General features: G+C 41.2%; 1 protein-coding gene across 4 annotated transcripts in view; it reads right to left on the bottom strand.

Annotated features, from left to right (window-relative positions):
- The window catches only part of LOC149455085 (citron Rho-interacting kinase-like), a 207,354-nt gene extending 190,367 nt beyond the window's left edge, over nucleotides 1-16,987 (bottom strand). For all 4 annotated transcript variants that reach the window (XM_089686650.1, XM_089686652.1, XM_089686653.1 and 1 more), the window contains exons 1-2: nucleotides 16,892-16,987; nucleotides 7,868-8,018 (exon numbers count right to left, since the gene is read on the bottom strand). In XM_089686650.1, the coding sequence (XP_089542776.1) occupies nucleotides 7,868-8,018; nucleotides 16,892-16,987 (247 nt within the window). The remainder of the gene's footprint in view (nucleotides 1-7,867; nucleotides 8,019-16,891) is intronic.
- Nucleotides 16,988-18,030: the final 1,043 nt, after the last annotated feature.

Genomic DNA, 18,030 nt, shown 5'->3' with positions numbered 1-18,030 from the left:
CCTGGAACCTGCATAGAAAAAAAAAAAAGTGCGACGAAAAACCTCCATAAAAGAAGGTACGCTTTTCTCAGTAGAGAGAAGAGGTCCATCACTTAAGTGGGAGCAGTTAAATAGGGGGTGTCCATTTAGCATTTTTTGTTTTGCCAGTGTCCAATCATCTGAAGGGAACAGCATATAACCCAGCTTTAAAGGAAGCCTGTGCCCTGTATTGTACAATTAAAAAATTGTGTTTACTAATGTAGCTCTTAGTTTGCGGTGCTCCTGTTCACTGCCACATGGACCGGGGCTGTCATTCTAATACTGCAGTCACCCACACACAGGTTTCTCTTCCTCTCTCCTTTGCGCGAGAGAGCGATGGCTGCTGTGCAACGGATGAGAGACATCTGGAACTATGGGGGATGTAGTACCCAGGATACAGTTCCCTATCAAGCCAAGGACTGGATGGGACTACAAGTCTGAGGAGGACAGAAAGCTTCAACAGGAGGAAAAGAAAGAAGAAACCAGGGCTCAGACAGTCTCGCGTGCAATGTTAAAAGTAAGCTGAGACTGGGCTGCTGAGTTGGAGAGCTCCCAGCCATGAGTTTACAATGTTGTAGGAGAAAGACTGGGCTGCCATATCTACACGGAGGGCATAGCTGTCAAATCAATACAGACCAGAAGGCTTAAAGCAGTAAAAAAAAAAAAAGCAAAAAAGCAAAAAATGTAACAGTGCAGGTAACCAAACATTAGATGTGGTGGCTGCAATAGTTTTCTTTTCTTTGGCTTTTTCCCCTCTATTTTTTCCCTGGTGATCTGGCCAGTAAAACACACACAGGTGAACACATCGCTGGACCCTGGGACAGGTCAGTGTGTGTTTATTAAAAGTCAGCAGCTACAGTTTTTGTAGCTGCAGACTTTTAATAAACACAATACTGACTGGAACTCTGCTTTCATCGGTTACAACAGTTTTTACCATTTGGGATAAAGGTTTTACATGAATAAATAAAAGCTGATCATTTTAATCACCTCTGTCAGTGGTACATGGATTGTCTCATCCATGTAAACTGATACATTCTGTTTGAGAGCTTGTGACTTTGAAAAACAACACACTTGCCAGCTGGATCCTCAGATGAAATAGAAGAAAGAAAGCCTAAAAAAAACTAATTCAGGCATCACATCTAATAAATTGGGAAGCTGCAATAAAATGCTTGCTTCTGTGATTAATACTGCTTTAATAACAGACTTCAAAGTAGTAAGACAATGCGGGCCACAAGTTTGTTATGCATGTCACAGACTGCATGCTGGTAAGGGTCCACGTGTCACAACTAATGATATCCAGTACACAGACTGCATGCTGCTGCAAGGCTGCTGGTCACAACTTGTTAACCTCTTCCCGTCAAGTCCATGTCAATAAACGGCCGGACCGAAGTGCTGCCGATGTGGGTGGATGCTTCTAAACGTCCCTCCGCATCCACTGCCTGTGCGCACTCTCTGGGAACACACGGCACCGCAAACGGTGCCCACTGTGTCCTAAGGACACAGCGGAACACAGATGGCTGTACGAGACCTCTGTGTGAGGTCCCAATTCATGTGATCACTCATTGGTCAATCAGTGATTTCATGAACAGTAGTAAACAAGATGTCACTTCCTGACATCATTGCTTACTACGTGTGAAATCTGTGATCACAGAGGTCACATGGTACAAGGCTATTCACAACAGCCTTGTACCATGTGACACGCTGTGACCAATTACAGCTCGCACAGTATTTCTCAATGGCTGCAGGAATGCAGCCAGAGAGGAGAAATTATTGCTTTTACATCCTTTATGGGTGTAAATGCAATCAGTGTGAAAAAAGAAAAACAAATCATCAACCCCCACAAGTAGTACAGTGCCACTGTGGGGACACTTTACTGCTAGGGTGAAAGTATGTTAAAAAAAAATTAAAAAAAAACAAAAAAAACACAAATAATAAATATAAAAAAATAAAAATGTAAAAAAAATATTTTGAAAAATTATAATTTTTGGTTATAAACTAATTTGAGGTTTTTCTTTGTTTTGTTTTTTTACTAAATAGATAGATGAATACATTTTGGCCAAAGATTTATGAAGATTATTTATTTGCAAAATTTTATAAGAAAAACACCTTTTTCTAAATTTTTTGACTTTTTCATTTATATAGCAAAAAAATAAAAATCCAAGTGGTGAATAAATACCACCAGAATAAAGTTTTGTCTCAAAAAAAATGCTAAAAAATTCATATGGGTACAGTGTTGCATGACTGCACAATTGTCATTCAAAGTGTGATAGCGCTGAAAGCTGAAAATTGGCCTGGACTGGAAGGGGGTGAAAGTGCCCAGACCTGAAGTGCTTAAAGGAACTGTGTCACCTTGTTTTGGGTATTTATACCCTGTATCATAGGGTCCACTTCAACCTGAGAGTTCCAACGCTGGAACTTTGGACCCTAACGATTAATAGTACACTGGCCAGAGTGAGAATTTTGGAGAAACTTAAGGACATTTGAGCTTCCAGTATCAGCCCTTTAGTTAGGACCTCCATAGATTCAGAATTCAAGTACAAGGACACTTAAGAGGTCCTCTTTGTAGTATTTGCAGTGTTGTACAAAACTGTTATCTGTCATTGTTTATTACTACTACCAATCTGTATGTTGCTTTGCAGGGAGAATTTCCCAAAATAAAACCTCTTTCTTTAGCCTTGGTGTGTCAGAGGGTGTGGCATTGCCAGAAGGGTCATTGGTATCCAGAATCAGGGGACCAATCCGTCTGTGGTTCCTTTGGGGGTAAGCACTGAACTAAGATAATACTCCTCCACTAGCACTCACGAGATGTTTCTTGCAATCTTCATAGGCATGTCATTTACCTGTAACAACATCCCCTGTGCCGAAATTCTAAAGCACAGCGACTGCTGCTGAGCACCGCCATCTTGCTTGTGATGTAAACAGCCCCAGTAGACTCAGGGCTCAAATCACAACGCGATATTTACTACTTTAAGAAATGTGGTAAAATACCTCTTAGTGGTTTGTAAAAATTTTATTTTGCAGTTCACTTAAAAATGCTACTAAAATACCGCATGAGTCTTTCTATAAAGTGCTGCAATATTTTAGCAGTGAAAGCTAGCAGTAAATATCAAGGTTGTTAAGAAGCAGGCTTAACAACCACTCCTTAACAACCATTATATTTATTGGTTGTTAAGGATGCCAGCGGCCACTCAATTCTTAGCAACCAGCTATTTACTGGTTGTTAAAGACGCCGATGGGTGCTGGTTCTTGACAACCAGCAGAAATCAAACACATTCTGTAACTATCACGTGCATTTATTTTCTAGTGATGCACCAATATATCAGCCGCCGAATTCATACTACAGTAAACTCATACTCATTTAAATTCATGATATTAAAAAGTCGAATATAATACAATTATTTGTAAAAAATATATATTTTTAAAAAATTGTCCATTTCGGTTTTTGGCCAAGTGCATCCTGAATTTTCAGTTTCACCCAGAATTTTATTTTCGGTGCGCTACTATGCATTTCCTTGAATTGACTTTAACACCGTTTTATGCAGTATTTACAGAGCGGTTTTGCTTTTTGATGTAAATACAGCATAAAAGGAACATTGTAAGAGACATAAAGGGACCGCATAAATTTACATTTTCAGCATCGCATGCAGTATTTGGAAAAAAATGTGTCAGATCACCTGCATACCGCATGCTTTAGTGAACTTGAGCCCTCAGAACGGTCACTCAATTGACAATCTATAATATCTTCTATTTCCACTTTCCACCAGTGACTACATAAAAAGTTATATAGGAAGCCTAAGGGAAGGGCAGAGGTGCTGGGTAAACACAGAGAGTAATTAGATACTCCCAGAAGATGAGAGGGCTATCTCTACAGGAGAAAGGAGGCTGTGTTTGGGAATGGATTTTCCTTAAAATGGAACTGCACTGCATCTGAGCACCACAAACCAAAAATGCAATATAATTCATTGTTAATATTAAAAAAAAAGTTTAAAACATGCAAATACGATGTACTTTCTCATATAGTTCATTTATATTTGGACACAGGCACAATTTTCATACTTTTGGCTCTGTATGCCACGAGAATAAATAAAAATGAAACAATCCAAATGAATTTGAAGTGCAGACTTTCAGCTTTAATTCAAGGGGTTGAACATAAATATCAAGTACAAATGTTAGGAACTGCAACCATTTTTATACACAGTCCCTACATTTTCAGGGGATCAAATGTAATTGGACAGATGAATATAATCATAAATAAAATTAAATTTTTAATATTTTGTTGAGAATCCTTTACTGGCAATGACTGCCTAAAGTCTGGAACCCATGGACATCACCAAAGACTGGGTTTTCTCCTTTCTGATGCTTTGCCAGGCTCTAACTGCAGCGGTCTTCAGTTGTTGTTTGTTTGCGGGTCTTTCTGCCTTTAGTTTTGCCTTCAGCAAGTGAAATGCATGCTCAATTGGGTTGAGATCAGGTGATTGACTCGGCTATTGAAGAACATTCCACTTCTTTTTCTTCAAAAGCTCCTGGGTTGCTTTTGCAGTGTGTTTTGGATCATTGTCAATCTGTACTGTGAAGAGCCGTCCAATCAACTTTGCTGCATTTGGCTGAATCTGGGTTGACAGTATATCTCTAAACACTGTAGAATTCATCCGGCTGCTTCTGTCTTCTGTCACATCATCAATATACACCAATGACCCAGTGCCACTGGAAGCCATGCATGCCCATGCCTTCACTATGTTTTCCAGATGACGTTGTGTGCTTTGGATCATGAGCTGTTCCAAGCCTTCTCCACACTTTTCTTTGACATTCTGGTACAGATTAATCTTAGTTTCATCCATCCAAAGAATGCTTTTCCAGAACTGGTCTGGCTTTCTTAGATGTTGTTTGGTAAAGTCTAATCTGGCTTCTCTATTCTTCAGGCTTATGAATGGTTTGCACCTTGTGGTGAACCCTCTGTATTTGCCCTCGTGAAGTCTTCTCTTATTTGTAGACTTTGACAATGAAACGCCCACCTCCTGGAGTGTGATGACTTTTGGACTATTTATTAAGAAAAATGATATTATCCAAAAGAACATCTTAAAAGCTGACTGTCATGGGACATTCTCGGATAATTTCAAGTGACCTTCCAAGAAGTTACCACACACAATGAGTGGAAGAAATTTGTCTAAGACACAATGAGGCTAAACCACCACTATTTGAATTTCTGCAGGTGATCAAACAAAGTACCAAAGTGACAATGGTGAGAAGAAATCCTTATTGTCTTGTTTCTTCCAAAAACCTTGGAAGATGTGTGATCACCAAACAAAACCTCTGAACGGTCACAATCAGCTATTGTATCCTGAGGTTAAAATTCAGTCCATTCTGTTTACCCTAATTCTCACACAATAGTGCTAGTAACTAGAAGCTTCCTCTGTAACATATCCTTGAACCGTGCATTAAACATAAGGTGAAAGTTGGGTCATTTAAAAGAGCTTGGTATATATCAATGGAAATATTATCAAAAAGTATGTACCCACACACCAAAATCCATTCGGTAAAGTTGGGTACTGCATCCCACTCAACTGAAGTTTGAAGTGATAAAATATAAGATGGTTTGTGAGTTGAGTAATTTCTATATTTCCAAAGGAAATCAGCCATTCCAATACAGTTCATATATCAGAAAAATGAGAAACCAAATGAATTCACATCTTTCTATGGTCCTTATTTAAGAGTTAGTAGGGAAATCATCCATACCTGAATAGGACCCATATATTTGATCCATAAAGACATACTGTTTATATCAAAGGGTGAGTCATCATTAAGACCACCAATTCATTTGTGATACTGGACTGTCCCCGGTGGACAGGTAAGGAACTTCTATAGGTACGCAAACTTCTCAACCGTCCAATCAACAAGCCTGTTGAGAGGTCCTTCGGAACAAAGAACTTGTATGTTATAAAATGCCAAACACTTCAAATTGAGAAAAATCTTCTGAAAACTTAAAGCTTCTGAAATCTTCTGACATCTTCTAATCTTCTTGATCACTTCTGAACTACTCCTGAAACTACTTCTTCATTACTCTATTACCACTATATACTGCACGATACTCACTTGCCACCTGCGGCCATTTTGCTGAGAACTTCCAGCTGCCATTTTGAAGGAAAAGATTTTTGCCAGAGACGGTGATGCTCATTTAAGTTCTGGTGCCTGACTGCCCAGAAACATTTCTTTTCCAATTGCATCCCACTGGGAGGCCTCAAAATCGAGATTCTGGGAGTGGTGAGACTGTGCCAAAATATTGTAATTTTCCTTTATATTTCAAACGTTCTAAGCATTATAACATTTTATTGTGTGGTTAGGAATGTATTAAGGTTATCTGTATGGTTATAACTGTTTGAGCAATGGTACTGAGGTTATATATTGCATACTAACTGATTTGTAGTGTTTTTTGTGGTGCTAATTATCAGAGATACTTTCTTATTTTCCTACGGCCGCGGGAAATGAGAAATAATATCTGAAGCACTGTATGTTTCAACTAACCTCCCAAAATTTTGTTTTCCCTTATTTGATAATCATATCTTGTATGATACCGTAGATATTAGCGTACTATATCTTTGATTGTGTGTACGAATATATTCATCACCAGTATTTTGCGTTTGTATTAATATATATATATATATATATATATATATATATATATATATAAATATTTGTACATAAATGTATTTATTTATTAAAAAGGCAAATTTTGTGTATATGGTACGAAATCATATTGATGAAAGAACTCAAGGTAAATTATTAAGTGGTGATCAAATTATTAAGGTGTCCAAATTATTGGTTTCTTAAATATTTGCCGTATTTTAACGGCTGGAGGCACAGCAATATTTTGTTTGAGGGAGAGAACACCGCCCTAAGTATTTAGAATAAATTCTTACATAAACCACCACAGGAGAGTGTACTTATCTAGATGTTGTGAATGGGTTTTGCTTTACCATAGAGAGGATCCTGCAATCATCTACCACTGTTGTCTTCTGTGGACATCCATGCCTTTTTATCTTGCTGAGCCCACCAGTGTGTTCTTCTTTCCACAGAATGTACCAAACTGTTGATTTGGCCACTCCTAATGTTGCTGCTCTCTGATGAAATTGTTTAATTTTTGAAGCCTTACAATGGCTTGTTTCACTTGCATGGACAGCTCCTTTGAACACATGATGTAGGTTCACAGCAATAGATTCCAAATGCAAATACCACACTTAGAATCAACTCCAGACCTTTTACCGGCTTAATTGATGAAGAAATAACGAAGGAGTAGCCCACACTTGGCCATGAAACAGCTTTTGATTCAATTGTCCAATTACTTTTGGTCCCTTGAAAAAGGAGGGATGGCTACTCTTAAGAGCTGTAATTCCTAAACCCTTCCTCCAATTTGGATGTACATTCCCTCAAACTAAACCTGAGAGTGTGCACTCTCAGCCCACATGCATTATATAACTATAGCTTGAATATGTTTTGGTAATTACGTGAAAAAATCTAAAATTGTGCCTGTGTCCAAATACATATGGACCTAACTGTATACTTACTAATGCTAGCAGCATAAGGATTAATAGTCCATGTTGATTGAGAGAGTGCAGTTCCACTTTAAGTATTAACATTTTCTTGCACACTCAAGGGCACATTGCAATTAAATAAACAAACAATCTTTCTGGAAAGAAATGTTATTGCAAGTAAGCATTTTAAATACTTAATTTTTTTATACTTTTACTTTCCATTTGGTGACAGTCTCTTTAAATCCAACAAAAGTTTGAAATAATAGAAGCACTTCAAATAACCTGATGATTGGCGAGTGAAGATAAATTATAGTGACACTTACATTTTTTTACAAAGTTTGCCACATGTTTGATCTTCATTAAGACAGGACTGTTGCATTCTTCAAAAAGTACAAATAAGGAATCTAAAAGTCCTTCTCTGCTGAGGGCTGACAGTTGTTGATGGTGAAATAGAGGTAGACATGATGACCTTCCCTAAAAACAAAAATGGCAAAATAATTATCTACAAAGCAACATTCCCTTTCAAAAAGCGTGCAAAATTAATACTAGGGCTGCCGCTGCTGACCTTCTTCAATACTGTGCCCCGCACAGCCGCGTTTTGTTAAAGTTTGACAGCTAGCGAGGGGGGAAAAGATACCCAGCTAGCGGTCAAAACAGGGGAGTGTGGGCGGTCTAATCAGAACATGTTACACCCTGAATATGGGCGTACCATGTAATGAAAAGGTGAACTTACCTTTTAATTTTTAGTTAACAATTGCCAAATAGTATATTAATTAAAACTGGTGTTTAATCATCCCTTCCCTGATGATATCGACTAACTGGACTCGAGACAATATCCCTACCTCTACTGGTCACTGGCATTACAAAAGAAAAAAAAAAAAAGAAAAAGAAAAACACTGTCCAGCTCTCATGATACAGACAGGGAGCCCGCAGTGGTGACATCAGCACAAGAGGACTGGGGGTGGGGGGAGCGGTGTCCCAACTACAGTTTCATACTAATATTACAACATCCAACATGTGCAGGTGGTATTCTAGCAACTGGCAGATTGATATTCAGAATTATATTTCAAACCTAGGGATACCAAACACAGCGTATCTTTGTCACCCAGGATAGAAGAGATTGCTTTCTCCACTTTCCTATGTGTTAACATAGTCATGTATGACTTGATTTGTTTGGTATGATATTCCCTATTCAAATATATGCCTAATATTAATGTGCCCTGTTCCTGTTGAATTCTATGAATTGTATGTGGAATTGTTACATGTGGAATAGACGTTTTATAGTATGCTCCGCATTCCTAGAGCTCTAATGGCCTTACAGGTCATGTGTGACTGCTTGACTGAGTTATTATTGTTTTACGATAGGGCAGAGGAAAGTGTTTTTCATGGTTCCTGGAAACAGACATCCTGCCAAGACTAATTAGCTGTTTACAGCCCCGGACGCTGGCATCTATTTGTGTTTTAATTAAAATAAGAGGCTCTTTTGAAGTTTGCTAAAAGTTACAGCTACAAATTCCATGAGTTGGCTTTGAGGAAAAGGCAAATCCTCGAAACGCGTCAGCCTATTGGATGTCTACACTCTCTATTGCAGACTGTTACTCAGCGCGGTGTTGACCCAGCTGTTCCTTTATGATGAGCCTTTACATAATTGTCGTTTGTGAGTACAACACCTACTTTATTTCTTATTAAACATTTTTTATGGTAATGCACTAGGCCTGTGCGCCCTCTGTTTGTTCTTTCCTCATTCAGTATATTTGGATTCCCCCGGTCTATTTGAGGGCAGCAAGGTGTGCATGTTCCAGGACATTCTTAATGTGGTTGTAGCCTGCATCGAGTCCATCCCCAAGCGCAGGAGCATTTGTGTTTACAAATTCCATAGTTTGCAAAGGGGTAGGGGCAAGAATAGGAACACTGCTCATGAAACCAAAATGCAGAGACCTTAAGAAGATGGCTGTTGCGTACAGCGTTCATGTCTCTATTGCGCCTAATTGTAACAGACGGGTCTTCTGGAAGGACATAATCAGTGAACTTCTGGGAGATATGTTGCACCTCTTTCCAAAAGGATTCCAATTTTGGACATGTCCAAAAGATGTGTAATAAATAGCCCCCACCATCTTGGCATCACCAACACTGGTCTGAGACAGTGGGACAATATTTGTGAAGTATCAACGGTGTACGGTACCATCCAGTAAGGAGTTTAAACTTAGTTTCCTGAATCCGTTTACAGATGGATGATTTTAGAGCAAAAACGTATAATCTGCCTCTGTTGGGATGAAGAGAAGGATCTGTTTAGCGCCAATTTCCATTTCCGTAGAAAAGGGGCAGAGTAGCCTCTGGTGGAGCGATCAGTTGAGAGCATTTTTTTTTTATTATCAAAGGAAAACTGACCAAAAATTTTTAATTTAGCTGTATATTTCTTGCTACTACCATACCCAATCACCAAAAAAACAACCAAAAATAATTTCTCCTGCTCCTGATGATCGCAGCAATATCACTGCCCCCGACTCCCCCTCACATTCACAATTTCATGAGCTACACAGGCTGGCTGGCTGTATTGTGGGGCTGCCAATATATCAAGCCAAATTTTTCTGCTGGTGCAGATGAGGCCGGGGGATGACAAGAGGCAGACCCTCGACCTCTGTCAGACGATTCGGAGGCTAAGGCCACCAAGTTAGCAGGATCCAAAGTCGGCTTGGTCATGTTTTATGAGAGTTTGTAGTTTTATTTCTTAAACTGAAGGGTACATTCTTTGTTTCAAGTGTTCCATTTCTTGCTAGTCCTATGTTTATTGTGCTTCCTGATTTGCATTTCTGTGTTTTCTTCTCGGGATTCAGCCTGAGGGGCTGTACACTAACTTTAGAACACCCATGTAATGGCATCTCCTGATCTGAAATGTATTTCATGTAATGTGTGGGGCCTCAACTCCCCTGTGAAGCGTTCCTTGTTCTTCCAATTTCTCAAATCCTATAGTCCCCACATATGCATCTTACAGGAAACCCATTTGATGGGTCGCAAGGTACTTAGTTTAAAGAAAGCTTGGATTGGACACTACTACGCTACTTATTCTTCAAAAGCCCAGGTGGTTAATGTCCTTATTCATAAATCTGTGCCACCTACTCTCCTCCATCTCAGGCTGGATTCCGAGGGTAAATATGCTCTGGTGCATGAGATGATTGTTTTGAACTGGCGATCGTTGGCCTATATCTTCCTCCTCCTGCCTCCGTGCGTTCGTTGGCTGCTCTGGCCCTGCTCTTGACTTTGTACCCCACATCCCATATTCTCCTTGTGGGCAACTTCAATCTTACTCCTGATCCTAGAGTAGCTAAATTATATCCTGAAGACTGCAGAGAGTCAGACCTGGCCAGAGGGAAGGGGCTTTATCAGTACACAGACATGTGGCGGGGGAATCCTAAGACTAAGGCCTATACCTGCCACTTGGCTTCTCATAGAACGATGTCTATGATTGACCTTTACTATGTTGCACCTCCACTTTTAGTAAGGGTCCATGAGATTACAATCTTACGTAGGGGGATATCAGAGCATGCTCCACTTCTCCGTTTGATGATTTACGACCTCCCTTTGACAAGCTATGGAGACTCTCCAGCTACTGGATTACCGATCCAGAGGTTGAATCCCCCATAGGGGAGGCCTTGGAGCAATACTGTGCCTCCAATTCTGATACTGCTGCTCCTCCGGTGACTTGGGAGGCCTTTAAAGCTACCCTTAGGGCCCAGTATCATACTTTGATAGGAGGCCTGTAGGCCAAAAGGGTAGAGGTGGAGGTAGTGGACAGGCAGGTGTGAGAATCTGAATCCAGATGTGTCACAGACTCCAATAACCATCATAACTTGCAGCTGGCCATTAGGGAAGCCCTTGCTTTGCACACGGAGGCAACTAGAAAGGCATTGCTCCATCAGAATCAACGAATTTGTGAACAAGGGGACAATTCTGGGCATCTACCGGCTTGGTTGGCTAGGGAACAGACTCCTATGACTAACGTTGCCCTCATTCAAGCTGCGGATGGATCTGTAATTTTTGACCCAGTCTCGATTAACCACTGTTTTGCTGAACACTATGCAGCCTTATATTCATCCAAAGTTACCTATACCTCACAGAAGTTGTCCCAGTACCTGGATCTTGTTGATCTACCGTCTCTTTCCCTGGCCCAGAGGGAAAAATTGGAGGCCCCATTTGTTTGGAAGAGATCCAGCAGGCAATTGGTGCTCCCCAGTCTGGAAAACACCAGGCCCGGATGGCTACCCAGTTGAGTTTTATAAACTTACACTGATCAGCTGGCTCCCCGTTTTCATCACCTTCTCAATACACTACATGAGACAGGAAATTTGCCCCCCTCTATGCTGCAGGCAGTGATAGTGGTGATTTTAAAGCCTGGAAAGGATCCGACACAGTGCTCCTCTTACCATCCAATCTCTCTGTTGAATGCAGACGTGAAAATCTTCGCTAAAGTGCTTGCTGGGAGACTGTGTTCAGTTATTTCTACGTTAGTGCATTATGATCACACAGGCTTCATGCCAGGTAAAGACACTGACATTAACATATGTAGGCTATTCACTCACATCTCTGTTGCCAGTACCAGAGACAGCCCAGGTGTCGTGCTGTCCCTTGATGCTGAAAAAAGGACTTTGACTCAGTCGAATGGAAATACGTGTGGGAGGCTCTTCAGCGTTTCGCATTTGGCCCTAATTTCACCTCATGGGTCAAGTGCCTCTACAACTCACCATATGCGAGAGTCCATACTAATAATGCTCTATCTTCCCCTTTTGCTCTCCACAGAGGCACTCGACAGGGCTGTCCCCTTTTGCCAAGTCTCTTTGCCCTGGCGATCAAGACCTTGGTCTGTCTGATACACTCCTCTAAGACCTTGCAAGGTATTTCTATGGGTGACTGGGAAGACTGGGTTTCCTTGTACGCAGATGACACTCTTTTATAACCTGGAGGACTGTGATCTGTCTCTTAAATCGGCACTTCACATTATCGATTGCTTCATTATTCTGGAGTGTGCATAATCTGGAGGCAGGCCAGGGTTCAATATGCATAAAATACCACCTACTCCTCCTACACACCATTCTGGGGCAAACCTGCACTTCCTCATCTGCACACGGTGCCAGAACCTGCAGTGTGGGTTCGGTATGGCGTTAAGATATTGCAACATATAATGCCTCGGGGTGCCTTTCCATCCTTCGAGGAGCTCAAACACGCTTACAGCCTGTCTTACCGGATATTTATCTGGTTTCTACATTTGCGCCATGCTATTGCTGCTCAATTCCCATCTACCCCAGCTATACAAACTGACCCCTTGGAAAGTTTGTTGATAGAGGAAGACCTGCCTAAAGCTTTGTTCTCAATCCACTCCTTGCTATCCCCTCTGACTACCCCTAGAATGGAGTCACTCTATAGTAAATGGCACACGGACCACCCATTCCTGACGGAAGATGACTGAGAGGACTGCCTTTTGCAATATCTCCCTACTATGATCTCTGCCAGAGATCGCTTTATACAATTGAGATTTATCCAGAGTATACTATACTCCTCAGCGACTGGCTGCAATTTATCCTGGGAAAACGGCAGCATGTTCCTGCTGTGATACGGCCGAGGGGACATTTAACCATATGTTTTGGTTATGTTTGAGGCTGCATCCCTTTTGGACTGGGGAATTGAACACTATCAATGCAGTTGATAACCTGTCTGTTCCTTTTGACCCGCTGATACCGCTGTTGGGACTTACTAATCTTGTGGAGGCATCTAAGCATAGTAAGCTGTTTGTCTTCTTCTCTACTTATTACGCTAGACAAGAAATTTGTTGAGATGGAAGTTGCCAACCTCACCCAAGGTCTCTGGTTGGAAGGCAGCAATTAATGGTGCTCTTCCTCTCTGTAAGCTTACGTACATAAGCTGCAACTGTCCAGCAAAATTTGATCAAATATGAGCTGGGTAGGTGGAGGCACAGGGTCTCACAGTATAGGTTGTAGTGGTCTCCAGTTATTTGTTTGAAGATTTTGGTAGCACCCGAACAACACTGTATTGCTACCTGTACCTGTCTCCGCCCATGCCCTCTGTCTTCCCCTTCTTCTTCCTCCTCCTCCCCGCTCCTACCCTTCCCCTCCTCCACCTCGATTCCCCCTTCCTTGGCTGGACACCTGCCTTTGGGTCACACTAAGTTCTTGTTTGACTAACTTGCTCGGGTCAGGTCTTGGGTGGAACACAGAATTTTATCAGAATGCTATTGTAGGACTCTTTTGTTTTTAGGATATTAGTGAATTCTGTTTACCTTGTCGTATATTGCCCACTTGATTAGGTTTTATGTAACTCTGTACCACTGTACATCTTCAATAAACACAACTGTTAAAAAAAAAAAAAAAGAAAATCCTGCTGCAAGGTAATACAATGTGCTTACCTTAGAACAAAGCCTACCAGTAGTGCGCTGCAGAAGTCCTCCATCTTAACCTGGTCATCCTTCCTGGTTTGCGGGCTGCGGCTGCTTGAATGGCCAAGGCACCAATGGTGTCACACCTGCATGTGGGAGTTTCAGCTGCTGCACACAGCTCCGAAGGAACAGCGCAGGTATGCCGTTCCTTCATAGCGCATGTGCCGGTGTTGTCACCGGCTGTTGCTCCGTGCACAATAGATATTCATTTTACCTACACGTAAGCTTTATTTTAAGCTTTCTTGTAGCTAAAAATATACAAAGTGACTTTACTACCACTTTAATAAATGCAGCCATATGTGTGATTCCCTAGTCTTGGAGGACACCACATTCTTAACCAAGACATGGAAGAAAATGTGTACACTAAACAGGATAGGATTTCTAGCTTCCACAAAAGTTGGCACTGCTAGACACATTTAACCACTTTAGCTCCGCCCCATAGCAGAAATACTGCTACAGGGAGGCAGCTGTGCGCAAAATCACGTATATATACGTGATTTTGCATTGTCGGGTAGGGGGAGCTCGGCTGTGGCTGTCAATCACCGGGTCCCGGCCAGTGATTGCTGAGGATCTACAACAGGGGGAAGACCGATAAGTAAACAAAACAGTTCTCTTCCCTGTCAGCTCCTTTACACTGCTTTGCATGGCTGTGCACAGCACAGCCATGCAAAGCAGTGTGCTTACAGTGAAGCACAAACACTGAACAGAATGTAAAATGGCACACAGTTAATCCCTGCCTACCCAGTGCCATTGGTACAGTGTCAATGCTTTTTATTAGCACTGATCACTGTACTGGTGTCACTGGGGATGTCAGTGACATCAAGTTAGTGCCCCCCAGTGTAAGAATGCCCGTGGCAGTCCCGCTATAAGTCGCTGATCGCCACCATTACTAGTAAAAAATTTACACGTATTGGGATTTTTTTTTTTTAGCAAAAGACATGTAGCAGAATACATTTTGGCCTAAATTTATGCTGAAATTAGATTTTTTACATTTTTTACTGGACATGTTTAATAGCAAAAAGTCCAAAATATTGTTTTTTTTTCTCAAAATTGTTGGCAAAAAATAAAAACCGCACAGGCGATCAAATACCACCAAAAGAAAGCTCAATTTGTGGGGAAAAAAAAAGCAGTAAATTTAATTTGGGTGTAGCACTGCATGACCGCGCAATTGTCAGTTAAAGTAACACAGCGCCGTAACGTAAAAAATGGCCTGGTCAGGAAGGGGGGTAAATCCACTTGGGGACAAGTGGTTAAAGACAACTCCAAACTATCTATTGTATAAACCAGAACACAAGATGGACTCCCAAATTTACAGGCTATAACAATATGAGCCAATTCTATAACCTGTAACGATTTGGCTGACGGTAAAGAAATTCAGGGGGAGGTTGAATTCCAGTTGAGCTTGGCAAGAGTTGCTTAGGGACAGGCAGAACTCCCAACTTGAACTAAGTCTTCTATTCTTACCCAGCTCTCGATATCCTTGCCTTCCATTCCTTTATCCATTACCCTCTCCTTTTTTTGTGTTAGTTACCTGCTCTCACCATTTTGCTCTCCCAAATACATAGTTTCCTATATTAGGAGACCAAAGAGCTAAATGGGTAACTCTATATTCTTATAAGATGACATCTGGAGGAGAGGTCAAAGACAGAACTATTCTCTTTAGAGGATCAAGGAAAGCCTGCCTCCTAGTTCTTCCACTGTTAACACGCGGATACACCCAGGTTACCTCCTATTGTTTTTATATTTTTTGAAAACTTTATATTCTTATTGCACAGTGTGTTGTCCTATCATAATGCCATTTTGCCTACCATTGTAAATGATAATGCAGATACATAATGCTGTAAGTTGGAGAGGAAAGAAAACAAGAACCAACCAGTGTATCCACAAATGAGAGGCAGACAGAGGTCATCAGTCTTAGCTGAGTGATGTTCATTTAACCTGTCTGACGTCATAATTTTTGAAACTCCCACTAAAATAGGGGTTCTCAACCTGTGGCCATCGTAGCCATTTGATGTGGCCCTCAACCTCAAACTAAATGCAGGAGTTTTGCTGCACTTTCTGAAAGTGCACCACACTTGCAAGATATAAGTCTATGGCAGCTAACCCGCAGGAAAGCCATGGTGCAGGTAAACCCAGCATATCAGTGTGAAGAGGCCTTATGGGGGGGCTTGGAACAGAAAGGGCTCGTTTAAATTTGCAGTGTGGGGGACAAGTGGTTTATACCACACCCCCCAACCACTTGTGTATTGTCAGGGTCGCAATGGCGACCCTGTCTCATGCTCCAGGGGAATCGTGCAGTCTCTCTGTCACATTCTGTTTTACACTTGGACATGAGGAGTGGTGGGGGCGACATATACAGAAAATGATCCTCTCCATTTTCCTCCTGCAATATCTAAAAGCTGACTTCTCCTCCACTCCCTCCCACAGGCATTCAGCGGTTTCAGGAGGAAAATGTACATTATGCTATTCAAATTAAAAAAAAATGTAAATTCCAAACCATTTCATTTTATTTCATTATGGCCGATGACCAGTTACCATATCACTTAAATAGCCCTCGCTCTTCAAAGGGTTGAGCACCCCTGCACTAAAATGTACTCATGAAGTTGGCCTTAACTTCCACTCTAACATACAATCTCTGAAAACAATGCTGCATTTAATCCTGCTATCTCACTACAATACGCCTCGTCGCACCATTTGAACTGCAGAACAAACATTTAGTGAGCTTAATTTCTCATTCACATTTCTCATAAGCCATACAACTGGCATAATCTAAAGTGAAATCGATAAGGTTATTTATGAAGTGCGCTGCACAATTTTATGGCTAGAAACAACAGTTTAGTTTATTTTATAGTATTTAGACAAAGTAGTTAAAGACATTTTAGTGGAAGAATAAGTTTGGCACCTGAAAAAAGTTGTTCAGTCGCGCAGCCCTGCTAGTAATGGGCTCAGAGGATATGGAATCAGTTGCCCCGCGTGGTCCAAACTTGAATTTCAACATTTCTGAAACCACAAATGAAAGGAATACATTACATGAATGTTCATGATCACTATCACTCTACATAAAAAAATGGTGAGGCAAAGAAAGCAAAATCACGATTTATTAAAGCATACAATAACAGATAGTCTTGTGATCCAAGCACATCTGACAAACAGCCAATCCAGGAACCCGACCCCTGGTGCAGTTAAGTAGTATAGTTTGTTCTAAGAATCACTCCTATTGTGCTAATTGGACCATGGAGGAGCAACAACACAGTGATGAAGTTGTTTCTGCGGTTTCCCCTTCTTTATGCATGTAAAGGTTTACTTTACATACTGAAAGTAAATCTATCAAAAGAAACGTGAAGGCTGCCACTGCCAATCTCTTCTTCTGAAAATGATAGTTGCCTGGCTGTCATGCCGACACACTTGCTTGGAGTCATTCAACTGGAACAAGTATATAGATATGTACTTTTCTTCAACTTTACTTAGCATACATGTTTTGGTTTGGTACTTTAAAGTGGTAGTAAAGTCCACTTTGTGATTTTTACCTACAGGTTAGCTTATAATTTATATCTCCTAAACATGCACAGTTTGGAAGATATTTGACGGTTTTGGCAGCCAAAGCATATGTTTTGAAGGAACGGTATACCTGTGCCATTCCTTCAGAGCACTGTGCCGTGGCCCCTGTGACTCCCATGCACAGGCGCGGGAGTGAGGTCATCGCAGTTTGGCCCGTCAGATGGCCGGAGCTTGTGCACCCGGAAGGAAGACCAGAGGAAGATGGAAGCCCTGTCAGCGGTGACAACACACCACCGCAGGGCTTCATTCTAAGGTAAGTATTTCATAATGAGCTAGTATGCAATGCAGAGTTTAGGAGATATTCGCTGTTTTTGGCATGCGCTCTAAAGGAACAGCATACCCATGTCATTCCTTCAGAGCACTGTGACGTGGCCCGTGACTACCGAACGCATGCGTATGCAGAATACCATCTCTGAATGTACAACACATTAAACCTTGAAGCAGATGGGCTACAGCAGCAGACCACCACACCAGATGCCACTC

The sequence above is a fragment of the Staurois parvus genome, unplaced genomic scaffold (genome assembly GCF_062004578.1).
Source record: "Staurois parvus isolate SC_StPar_1 unplaced genomic scaffold, SC_StPar_1.0 ptg000404l, whole genome shotgun sequence".
Classification (NCBI taxonomy): Eukaryota; Metazoa; Chordata; class Amphibia; order Anura; family Ranidae; genus Staurois; species Staurois parvus.
The sequence above is the reverse complement of the archived record's forward strand: the minus strand, read 5'-3'. Positions and strand labels throughout refer to the sequence as shown.